The following is a 12,297-nucleotide window of genomic DNA, read 5'->3' on the forward strand; positions in this document are numbered from 1 at the left end:
GGAGGCAGATCCTACAAAGACACAATCCCAGGGTTTGGAGGCAGATCCTGCAGGGACAGTCCCGTGGCTCGGAGCAGGACCGGCCCTGCAGAGCCGCAGAAGGCAGGAGCCAGGCTCCCTCTCCTGGCACGGAGCAGCAAGGAGCCGGCATGGAAACTGCTTCCCGCTGGAACCTGAGTATGTGGGGTCCCAGAGACAGGGCTGGGGCTGATCCATGATTCTCATGGCTGGTCCCTTTGCCCCATAGCCCTGTAAGGGTCGCTGTGCTCACCCACCCACCCCGGAGTGAGCCAGGGTCACGGGATGAGGAGCCAGGCTGCCCAGTGCCATCCCAAGCTGTGCCCTGCTGTTGCTGGGAGGGGTTTGACACCATATGGCAAAGGCAGGGCGAATTCATGGTACCTTTCAACCATCTTGCTGAGAATTCAGGAGCTTTTATTCAAAGGGACAATGTCCAGTTGATTAAAGCAGCAAAAACTGACAAAGCTTAAAAAATTGCCTGTTATTGCAGTTCTTAACCTCCAGATTCCCCCAGCCAATTTCTTCTTGAATAAAGGAAATAATCAAGCAGTGGGGCAGAACAGAACAAATGTAAAATGTATCAAAGATGTGCCAGCCTGCCGTGCCTCCCACGTGCAGGGCTGTGGGCACAGGCTGCCCGTGCCTGGAGGAGTGAGCATCCATGGAAAAGTCATCTGTTTGCTGTTTATTTATTCATTTCTCCTCTCTGCAATAATGGTTCTCTTCCTGCTGCTGCCAGACTGCCAGTTCTGGAGCCTGGAACTCTCTGCTTATCTCCAACAACTGTGCAGGAGCTGCCTGGGCTTCCCCATGCTGCCATTTCTTCATTTATGTGTCAGGAGCAGTCAGAGATTGGGGCCCCATTGTGCTGCTCAGGGCCAGGAGGACACTCAGCTCCTCATGCCAGGGAGCTCAGAGGTGCAGGTGGCCTCATCCCCCTCCTGGGGGTGACCTGGCCATGGCAGGATGGCTTCAGAGCAGCAGATTTGGAGCACAATTCCCTCATCCCAACATTTGGCTGTGATGGCAGCAGCAGCTCCTGGCTCTCCCCATCCATCCCTCGGGCAGAGATGCAAGCTGGGCTTAAAGCTGCCAGCTGTAGTCACAGGGAAGGGTCTGCAAAAGTGGCAGGACATGGGACAGAGGAAGAAAAGAGGCAAATCCCAGCAGCAGGGATGGGGAGAGAGGGGAAGATGCATTCCAGAGGCAGGAAGGCTCAGCAGGCTCCAGGAGAGCAGGGGAGGGAGCTCCTATCCAGAGCAGAGCTTTCCTCATGCTGCAGCCTTGAGAGCCTCTGAAGCTGGGAATTAAACTTGCCTTGGGAGATTTTTTTCTGCTTCCTCCCTGCAGCTAAATCACCTTTTTTTTTTGTTCCACTTAAAAGAAGTGGAAAAAAAAAATCATTATCTCTGGAAATGTGGGATGAAGAACTGGAGAGATGCCCCACCTATACTTCAGGGGGTTTCCACTGCAGAAGCTGTTCAGGAATATGCCAACCCCAAAATAGCCTGGGATTAGACTATTTAACAAAGAGTGCAGTAGTTCTTTGGGGAAAAAATAGGTTTTTCCTCCCAGTAATGTCCTTTAATCTCCTGAGAAGGTTTCCAGGCATGTCAGTGGGACCAGCAATGGATGTGGATGGCAATATCAGTGAAACAATTTACTTCTAATCTGGAGGGGAGTGTTGAGAGAGGCCACAGAGTCAGGAAACAAGAAACTGGAGCTCTGGGCTCTTGTCAGGCTTTGGTGGAAGGTTCCAGCATGGCTCTGTGTGATGGACACAGCTGGGAGGGGAGGGGAGAGGCCAGGGTGGCCTCTGTGCCAGGGATTTTGGGACATTCTGTACCAGCCTGGTGTGAGCTCTGAGGAGATAAATAAATATCCTTGTGTATGGCTGCCCTGATTGCACACAGGAGCCAGAAATTTGGGAAAAGGGGAATCTTCTGAAGCTGCTGCAGCCAAGGGGAGCTGCAAGTGAGGTCCAGATGCTTTGGAGGCTCTGTCTGTGAGTGTGTTGGTGCTGCTCTTCCTCTGCTCTGGGGTTTCCCACCACTTGGCACTCTGTGAAACCAGCCCTCATTTCCATGCTGCAGGGAAAGAAGATTCATCACCTCCCATCTGCTTCCTAAAGGTTTGATCCTCATCCAGGGGATTTGTGAAGGGTCTGCTGTTGCCAAAATCATCTCAGGGCCTCGATAAATCCCCGAGTCTGGTTCCTCTGGGTGTTTTCCACATGCCTCGTGTTCCATTGCAGCAGCCGTGGAAGCAGTGGGTGTCTGGCTGCTCCTGGAGCTGCAGGGCAGGATGTTTGCAGTATTAATTGCTGAGTCCCAATCCCAGGGGCTTCAGCATTAGCTTTCCTGCAGTGCATTTTATTAAAAAGTGGAAACACTGGTGAGTCAGCTGCAGAGTGTGTGCTGCTCCCCCCGAGCTGGCCTGGCAGCTCCTCTCCCAGAGATCCCAGCTCTGCTGAGCCCTGAAAGCTGCTGGGAGCACGTGGCCTCCTCCCCTGGGTGCTGTGCTGGCCCCACACACCCTGCAGGGAGGGCAGAGATCCCTGAGGGCAGGGCAGCAAACCCTGATCAGAGTTTGGCTGATCCATCCACCAGAGCACATTCCTGGGGAGCTGTGCCCCTCCCTGCTCACAGCACCCTACAGGGGCTGCTGATGGAAAGGGGGAAGAGGAATGGCTGCAGTGTGGGAGACAGCAATCCTGCATGGATCTGCTGTGATTCCCAGCTCCCCCCGAGCCTCTGGGCCAGCCCAGCCCTCCTGCCCTCATCCAGGCACAGGAATCTGAGGGAAATTCCATGTTCTAGAAAGTCTCAGGAGCAGGGCTGCTCCCATGGGGTGGGATCCTGGAGCTGAGGGTGACAGGCACAGGAATCTGCAGGAGATTCCATGTTCTATAACATCTGTCAGGAGCAGCAGGAGAAGGGCTGTTCCCATGGGTTGGGATCCTGGAGCTGAGGGTGACAGGCACAGGAATCTGAGGGTAATTCCATGTTCTGGAAAGTCTCAGGAGCAGCAGGAGCAGGGCTGCTCCCATGGGGTGGGAACCTAGAGCTGAGGGTGACAGGCACAAGAATCTGAGGGAGATTCCATGTTCTAGAACATCTGTCAGGAGCAGGGCTGCTCCCATGGGATGGGATCCTGGAGCCCAGGATGGCAGGCACAGGGAGTGCCCTCCCCAGCTGGGGCCAAAAGCAATCCAGAGCAGGGTGGGCAGGGCAGAGCAGCCCATAACTGGGAATAGTGACCTTTCCAGGGAATGCAGGGTGACAGGCACTCCAGGACAGCCCAGGGAGGCCAGCTGGGAGCAGCATGAGATGGGCACAGCAGCAGGGATGGAAGGGATGCAGAAGCACTCTGTGCACAGCCCTGGGTACAGGTGCCATGCCCAGGCAAGGAGTGGGTGCCCAGGTCTGGATCTCCAGGAGCACAGGGTGCTTGGGTGGGCTCCAGGAAAGGCTGCCTGGGACAGCTGGGACTGGGGCACTCAGAGAACATCCCTGCAGTCAGGTGAAGGCCATGTGAGCTTCCCTTGGAAACAAGCCCAGAACAGGCAGGTTCTGTCCAAAGTGAAGTTTAACCTGTCGTCTCCATGTGTTCCCACCCTTTAAACTGGATCTGGAGGGGTGTCTTCCCAGCCCAGCAGCTCCAGGGGTGGGCAGGGATGGTCAGAGACATCTCCTGAGTTCTCCAAGTGTTAATGGTGTAAGTCAGGCATAACATTGTCCTTTAGAGGCTTTGTCTGTGACAAAGCTGGTGCTGCTCTTCCTCTGCTCTGGGGTTTCCCACTTGGCACTCCATAAAACCAGCCCTCATTTCCATGCTGCAGGGAAAGAAGATTCATCACCTCCATGACTGGATTACATCCCTATCCCAAGAACTTCCAGTACTTCTCCATGTCTTTACTCATCTCACTCCTCCTCTCCAGGGAGGCTTCAAGCAGGCGCACTCACATGTACATCAGAACCAAAATACTCTGTCAGACACCACACTTTTGCCTCCAGGTGCTTCTGTAAGGTACTACAGAACCCAGCAGTGCCTTTGAAGTGTTCCAGGGAAGAGCCTCCAAGTATTCAAAGGTGGATCTGAGACTCTGATGCCAGAGAAGCCCTTCCAGCACTGCCAGTGTGGATGTTAAAAACAATCCAGTCAGAAACTGCTTCAAAGTCATTTCAGTGCCTTTTGCAGAGTCTCATGGTGCCTCTGAGATAACCCCCTCTTAACTGTGAGCAGGCACAGAGCTGTAGCTCTGCTTTTGCATGCTTTGGGATTTGCGTAACGAGGAGGAGTCATTTTCCCCTTGCAGTTTAAGGCCTCATTTCCCTGCCCTGATGGGCCATTTTAGCCACTCGAGTATCTGTGGAGTGGTGCTGCAGTGGGGGCTGGTGTAGCTGGGTGTTAGATAGGGTATGGCTCTTACAGGAATGAGCTGTGGCACTGTGAGGCACCTGGTGCTGACAAACCCGTGGCCACACTGCATCTGGAACCTCTTCTAGTCTGGCCTCAAGTACTGAGGGCTTGACCTGTCTGTTCATCCTGGGGAAAACAAAAAACCTGAAAGCTAAAGAGGTACCAGGAGCTGAAAGTGAAGAATCATCACAGAGCATCCAGTGCTCTTCACACTTGGTACCCTGAAGGTAATTGCTCTGAAAGGCTTCCCCTTCACAGGAGTGCCTCTCTCTGAGCAGTGCTTGATGTGCTCAGGGTTTGTTTGCAAAGCTCTGTGTTTTCCTGCAGCTCCCACCCCCCAGTCTGTCATCCCTCAGCCATCCCTCAGTCTGGCACCCTCAGCCTGTCCTCACAGGAGCCCTGCTGCTGCTGCTGGGGCTCAGAGCTGTGCAATTCCCAGGGAATTTTGTGCATGCTAGATGTCAGAGTTTTGGATGACTAATTCCTACAAAACACTGGCAAGCTTCCTTGTAAACAGCACTCCTGAGCAGCAAGTTGCTGGAAGAATGGCTTTTAAACCTCCAGCCTGCCTGCTACCCAGATGTTCACAGCCACTAAAGAGCCTGGCTGCCAGTTTTCCAGCTCAGCTATTACTGCTCTGTCTGCCCAGATTTCCTTTGGAATTCCCTCAGCTTCCTTTGTCCCTGCTCTCAGGTCTGTGCTGGAGCTATGCTGCCCTGTTAAACTACTGCCACACTGAACTCAGAGAGCAGCAGCATCCCTGCAACAGCCAGAGAGGAGTGGGGAAGGAATTAATTCAGCAAGGGAAGGGACAGGGCAGCTGCACTGTGCCCCAGCACCATGGGCTGTGACACTCCACAGCACTGGCAGTGAGCTCCCACCTTTGCAGGGATCAGCATTTGGAGCAGAGTGGCCAAATGTGACAGCTGCCTGCTGCTGCCTCAGCATGAGGGACAATGGATGGGCTAAAGTCCCAGCAGCTGCCATCCCTGAGTGCAGGGCTGTGGCCTCAGAGTGCCAGGAGTGCAGGGCAGAGGGAAGGGGGCTCCTGGAAGGGCAGGATGCCTGTGGCAGCTCTGTGAAAGACCTGGTGCCCACACAGAGCAGAAGTGGGTCTGCAAAATGCCACAAAACCGGCGGGTGGAAACCAAAAGTGCCACAAAACCTGGGTGTGAAAACCAAAAATGCCACAAAACCTGGGGGTGGAAACCAGAAGTGCCACAAAACCTGGGTGTGAAAACCAAAAATGCCACAGAACCTGGGGTCACCCAGCACTTGTTTGGCCAGGCTCAGATCCCAGCACAGCCTGGAGGCAGAGGAGCAGGAGGGGTCACTCTTTGGCCTCACACCTCTGGCAGCTCCTGTAGTCAGACCCTTCCTGTGCCCTGGCCAGGGGACAAACCCCCTGTGCCCTGTCCTGCCCTGTGTGCAGCTCCTTTGGGCTCCTCACACACGAGCCTAGGGCACAGCCAGCCCAGTCACCAATGGCCACTTTGTCTCTGGCCCCTCTCTCCTGGCTCCAGGGTGGTTTTTCCAGGTTCCTGCTCTGTTGGGAGGTGAGCCCAGACAGGCTGGCACCAGCAGCAGGAGCAGTGCCTGTGCCACCGCTCCCTTGTCAGCTCTGCTGTCACTTGTGTGGCTTTGCCCTTCTTGCTGCAGTGGGAATCAGGCCTGGCTTGCATAATGAAACTGAATCTGGCCAGGTAATGCTATCAGCTGCCTTTGTCCATGTGCTTATCTCCTAACCCAGCATCAGCCTTGGGCAGAGGTTCCATCCAGCCCTGTGCCCAGCTCTGGCACTGTTTGCTCCCTGTAAGGTCGGTGAGAACTTTCCATGGGCATCCGAGGCACTGAGAGCTGCCTGCAGGGAGGTCATCAGCCACCCCATGGCTGTGATGTGTCACTTCCAGGAGGAGCCCAGTGAGTTCCAGAGCTCCCAGCACTGCTGGCCACTGGTGCTCTGGATGGAGAATTCCTTGTTTATTGCCAAGCTAGCAGCAGGGCTGTGCAGTGACCTCTGTGCAGTGACCTTCCAAGCTGCCACAGCGCCTCTCTCTGCAGAGCTCCATCCAAAACCTTGGCTCCTTCCAGGAACAGGGAGCAGCTGAGCAATGCCCAGTGCTGTCACCCAGCAGAGGCATTTTCACATCCTTGCAGGAGCCATGTGTGATGCCAGAGCAGTTACTTGTCAAGGTTTCACAGCAAGAACTTGCTGGCAGATAATACCCACAGGATGGTAAATGCACCTCGAGCTGTTCCATGAGCTCAGGCTAAGCCTGAGTGCTGTCTCACCAGGGAACTTGTGCTGGTTTTTGTCTCTGCCATGCTGAGGTGCTGCCTGTGTGGAGAGCACAAGGTGTCTCAGCACTCTCTCCTGGCAGGATGTCGCTGCTCTCAAATGAAACCATTTGTAGTTCCTCAGCTCTCTAAAAAAGCCCAGTTTTGCACTGAGAAGAACTTGCTGTCCAGACATTACCAACTTCATTTTCTGCCCTTCTCATGTCCCCAGGTAATGAGCAGAGACCCTGGCCATTTCCTAAATTGCTGGGCAGTGATTTTCCTCACTCTCACATCCTGCTGCTGGCAGCCTTGCTCAGGCTCTCTGTTTCAGTTCTCAGTTCAAGTCCATTTCCCAGGGGAGGAAATTATTTGCTTTAGCTCCCTCTCCCACTTGTGGGTCATTGTGAAAATCTCCCAGTGCATCATCTGGATTTATCCCAGGTTACCAGCAGGGCACCCTGGCTGCCTTCCCTGCTGGAAAAAGCACATGGAGTCTCTAAAAACCAGGGCCAAAATGGTGACCTCAGATCTGGGATCTAGGCTTGTTTTTCCAAATGGACTGAGCTGAGCTTGTGGGGCCATGAGGGCTCTGAAATTAAATTTCTTGTGTAACAAAGAGTAAATTTCTTGTATTGGGTGCAGTTGAGGGCATTGAGGTATAGGGTATTAGTGAGGGATAGAGGAGTTATGGGAGCTCTGAGGGCATTGAAGTGTAGGGGCTCAGAGATATGGGAGTTAGGGAGTTTGAGGGCACTGAGGTGTGGGGGGCTCTGTGAAGGATATGGGAGTTATGGGAGCATTGAGGGGTTTGAGGTGTAGGGTCTCACAGATCTGGGAGTTATGGGGCTATGGGGGCATTGAGATGTGGGGGTTCAGTGAGGGATATGGGAATTAGGGGGCTGTGGGGGCACTGAGGTGTGGGGGGCTCTGTGAGGGATATGGGAGTTATGGGGGCTCTAAGGGGTTTGAGGAGTAGGGTCTCAGAGATTTGGGAGTTATGGGGCCATGGGGGCATTGAGATGTAGGGGTTCAGTGAGGGATATGAGTTATGGGGTCTCTTGAGAGGTTTGAGGTGTAGGGGTTCAGTGAGGTTTATAGCAGTTCTGAGGCTATGGGGACATTGAGGTGTAGGGTCTCAGTGAGGGATATGAGTTGTGGGGTCTCTGAAAGGTTTGAGGTGTAGGGGTTCAGTGAGGTTTATAGCAGTTCTGAGGCTATGGGGACATTGAGGTGTAGGGTCTCAGTGAGGGATATGGGAGTTATGGGGGCTCTGAGAGATTTGGGGGTTGAGACCCCATATCCCTCCTTGCTTTCAAAGACCCCCCAGCCCTCCAAGCTACCAAAGAATGAAATTTCCTGTGTAACACATCAAGGTACCTCGGACAGGGATTTTGGGGTGCAGTGCCGGGGTGCTTTCCTGGCCCATATCCCTGTCCCCGTGCTGAAGCTGTGCCCTGTCCCTGCAGAACGACTCCTGGGGGAAGCAGTACTCGTATGCCCTGTTCAAGGCCATGAGCCACATGCTGTGCATCGGCTACGGGCAGCAGGCGCCGGTGGGGATGTCGGACGTGTGGCTCACCATGCTCAGCATGATCGTGGGGGCCACCTGCTACGCCATGTTCATCGGCCACGCCACCGCCCTCATCCAGTCCCTGGACTCGTCCCGCCGCCAGTACCAGGAGAAGGTAAGGACAGCCCTGCTGGGCTGGGCTGGGCTCTGGGCTGGCTGGGGGGAGCCTGGGGTGGTCTGTGTGCTCTCTGGGGGGAGCCCGGGGTGGTCTCTGTGCTGTCCAGAGGGAGCTCAGGGTGGTCTCTGTGCTGTCTGTGGGGAGCCTGGGGTGGTCTCTGTGATATCCAGAGGGAGCCCAGGGTGGTCTCTGTGCTGTCTGGAGGGAGGATGTGGTGGTCTCTGTGATATCTGGAGGGAGGCCAGGGTGGTCTCTGTGATATCTGGAGGGAGGATGGGATGATCTCTGTGATATCTGGACAGAGCCCAGGGTGGTCTCTGTGATATCTGTGGGGAGGCTGGAGTGGTCCTTGTGATATCCAAAGGGAGCCAGGGGTGGTCTCTGTGCTGTCTGGGGGGAGCCTGGGGTGGTCTCTGTGCTGTCTGGGGGGAGCCTGGGGTGGTGTCTGTGATATCCAGAGGGAGCCCAGAGTGATTTCCTTGCTGTCCAGAGGGACCCAGCGCTGTCAGTGTGAGAGGCCAGGGCTCTGTTCCTTGCCCCCTCATCCCCATCCATGCACTCCCACACCCTCAGGAGGAAACAGCAGCAGGATCAGTTAGCAGCCGGGCAGGGAGATGGTTGTTGTTGTCTCTGCCTGTCATTGTACACCAACATTATCAATGTCACCAGTACCTAAAATTTTAAGTCACTTCTTCCTTTCTCACATCTTGTTTCAAACCCCAAGTGAATGTTCCAGAATGTGCAGCTTTTGTTTAGCAAGTGCTCTCTTTGAAAGTGTCCAGATTATTCACTCCAGTGCTCTGAGTGAAGCTGCCAACAGCCCCCAAAGCCCAGATCAAGGCTCAGGAGCTCAGAGCAGGTTCCCCAGGTAGCTGTGGAATTAATGGCACCATTGTTGGACTGCAGAATGGAGGGCACAGCCAGAAATGTCACATCTGATCAGACTGCCACAGTCTCTGAATCTGTGAGCTGGGCAGGGCATCCAAAAAATGCAGCTGCCCCCAGTTATGGGGCTGGGGAGGTTTTATGGCCAGGTCTTGTGGGTACATTTGATCTGGAGATTAAGAAGAGGAATTGTTCCCATTCTGACCCTGCCAGGTGCAGTTTAGGTGAGAGAGGAGCTGTGATTCAAGTGGGGAAACTGTGACCAGCAGGCCCTGCTTAGGTGAATTTTAAGTTCAGGGAGGGGTGGAATGACCTTGGAACAGGTTTGAGACACAGGAATTCCAATGGGAGGAGAGCAGGGCAGAGAGGGAGAGCAAAGGAGACCAGAGATTGACTCATGCTTGGAGCACAGGGAAGATCCCAAACCACAGCTAGAGCTAACGGAGGGGAATGCCCAGGAGAAGAGTGTGGAGGCCTGGCATGCATCCAGAGCATCCAGAGTTTTAGCTCTGTGTCACAGCTGAGCCAGGCTGATCCCCACAGAGAGCAGGGCACGCCAAAGAGAAGGACACTGCAGCACTGGGAGTGCGGGCTGATCAAATCTCAGGATGCAGAGTATTTATTCAAATGTGTTTGAAGTAGCACAGAAGTCAAGGACTGATCTGCAAAGCCAACCACCTGGGCAGCCTGGCACAGGCAGCGCTGCACCTGCAGCACTGGGCACTCCGCGCTCTGCCTCCAGCCTGAGCTCACACAAGGGCACAGCTCGACCCTGGCACTGGGATCCCTGGCACAGCTCAGGGAAATCAGTGCCCAGGAAGGCAGCAGGGACTGCAGAGGGGCTGCCAGGGACAGTGGGGAGGGTGAAAGCCTCATTAGAACGTGGGGATGTGAGTGAGAGGGTTAACAGACCCAGGAGAGGAGCTCTGGCAGAGGGCACAGGGCTGAACCAAGGCTGTATTTCCTGTGGCAGGTTCATCTCCCAAGTTATCCTGCGAGGATCAAAGCCTCAGGGATTGAGTACACTCATTTTCCTCTCACAAATGGGACAAGTGATGGCCTAAAAACAAATATGTATTTACTTTGTGCATTCCTTAGCACTTGAATAGCCATGATTAAAATGAGGCTGCTGCGTGATTTGCAGCCCTGCAACTCAATTTAGTTCAGTCCTCCTGGGACAAAGTGTCTGCTGAAGCACATTAGAGAGAGAATCTCAACAAGTTTGGAGGTTGATTGGTAGGAGCCAGCAGCAATTGAGAGCTCTGCTGAGCACCCTGTGGGCTCTGCCTGTCCCTCAGCACAGCTCAGCCTGCAGGGGCCTGGGGAGCTGTGCTGGGAGTGCCCAAGGAGAGGGACACGGTGGAGAGGGAGAGGAACAGCACAAACACAGACAGGAGAGGAGGTTACAGCTGGAACTGCCCTGCGAGGCTCTGCTGTGCAGGACCCTCAGGACAAGGCTCAGGAGTGGGGTTTTGGGGAGGTTTCACATTGTCCAGAACCCACTGGTTCTTCCCTTGGACAAGCAGGGCTTTGGAAAAGAGGAATGAAAGCCAAGCTGTGCTGTCTGTTGGCTTCAGGATCCAAGGCCTGTCTCACTCTGCCTTGGATTCTCTGAACACTGGGACATTGAATCTCTGTCAGAATCTCCTCCTGGAGCCTCTCCCTTCATGCTGTGCTGGTTGTGCAGGGCTGGGTGGATCCATGGGGAGGCAGGAGCCATGGGGAATTCAGAGGGAGCTGCTGAGGTTCCTGGGTGCCAGGGCACAGTGCCTGTGGCACAGAGCCCTCCCAGCATGGAGGGGGCACAGCCACGGTGCAGAGCCAGCCCTGGCCCTCCAGATGGGAGCAGCTCTTTGGATGGGGCTCTCTGAAGGGACTCTGACCTCCAGCCCCAGGGGCAAAGTGAGGAGGGGCCTGTCTGTCCCATCACAGCTTCCCATGGTCACAGAGTCAGCAGCAGGATCAGGAGCTGAGCTTCTCTCTTAACCTCACCTGGAGTTGAACTCCACAGTACCTGGCATGTTTCCTGCACATGAGACACCAGCACAGCTCCTTCCTGAGGGGTTCTGGCAGAACAATGTCCCCAGGTGCTGTTGTGCAGTGTGGAGTTGTACCTGAATGGATGGGACAGCTCTGACCAAGAGCTGAGCCTGTTCTCACCCAGGCCTCCCTGGCACTGTGCTCAGCTGGGCACACCTTCCTGACTTTCCAGAGCCTCATCTCTGCTCCCACATTCATCTTCTGTCACATCTGTGGGTTGAAAGAGTTAATTTTTGAGCCCATGAGTGCCAGAGCTGGTGCAGGTACTGCTGAAGGGGGTCAAGGACAGGAGCAGGGGTGCAAGACCCTCTGCAGCTGTTGCTGGATCAGCTCCAGCCTTTATTCATCACTGGCTGCAGAATTCCCCCCCAGCCTGTGTAACTGGGGCTCACATCAGAGGAAGGTTGTTCCCTGCCCAGGAGAGGAATAAACCAGCCAGATATGCCTGTTATTTTCATGCTTTTTGCAGGTTCTTCTATTAATTTCTTTCCCTAATCCTGCAGCTCAGCTGGATTAGTATTTCTGTCAAGTCACCCTCTCCTCCTCTCCAGTGCTCTGTAACCTTGAGGGTGGGGAAGATGATGGTGCTGCTCTCTGCAGCTCCTTGGAGCAGGGCAGGGATGCTCAGCCCCCATTGTGAGAAATGATACTCACTTCCAAAAATTAAAAGGTTTACTAAAACCTTATCAAAAATACAACAGAAAACTGAATAGAGAAAATATTAGAGCACCGGGAGGAGATGATTTTTCCCACCATGTGCTCATCCACACAACGGAGGTTTTGCCTTTTAACCCTTTAGTTTCCCCCAGAGTTCTGTCCATCTGTCTAGTGGTGGAGATCCCTTCCTGAGATCCTGATTGGAGCTCAGGTGCTGCCACAGTAAGGAGCTGACCCTCCCAAATGTCCCAAACCCAAGCAACTCCCTGATAACAACACAAGAGGGGTAAAACTTAACTATAAA

At 54.2% G+C, this 12,297-nt stretch overlaps 1 protein-coding gene across 1 annotated transcript in view; it reads left to right on the forward strand.

The window, feature by feature from the left end:
- Positions 1-12,297, forward strand: part of HCN4 (hyperpolarization activated cyclic nucleotide gated potassium channel 4) — a 102,949-nt gene that overhangs the window by 65,604 nt on the left and 25,048 nt on the right. Inside the window, exon 4 of the mRNA XM_074549624.1 lies at positions 8,190-8,408. Within this exon, the coding sequence (XP_074405725.1) occupies positions 8,190-8,408 (219 nt within the window). The remainder of the gene's footprint in view (positions 1-8,189; positions 8,409-12,297) is intronic.

Source organism: Zonotrichia albicollis, chromosome 11 (genome assembly GCF_047830755.1).
Source record: "Zonotrichia albicollis isolate bZonAlb1 chromosome 11, bZonAlb1.hap1, whole genome shotgun sequence".
Lineage (NCBI taxonomy): Eukaryota > Metazoa > Chordata > Aves > Passeriformes > Passerellidae > Zonotrichia > Zonotrichia albicollis.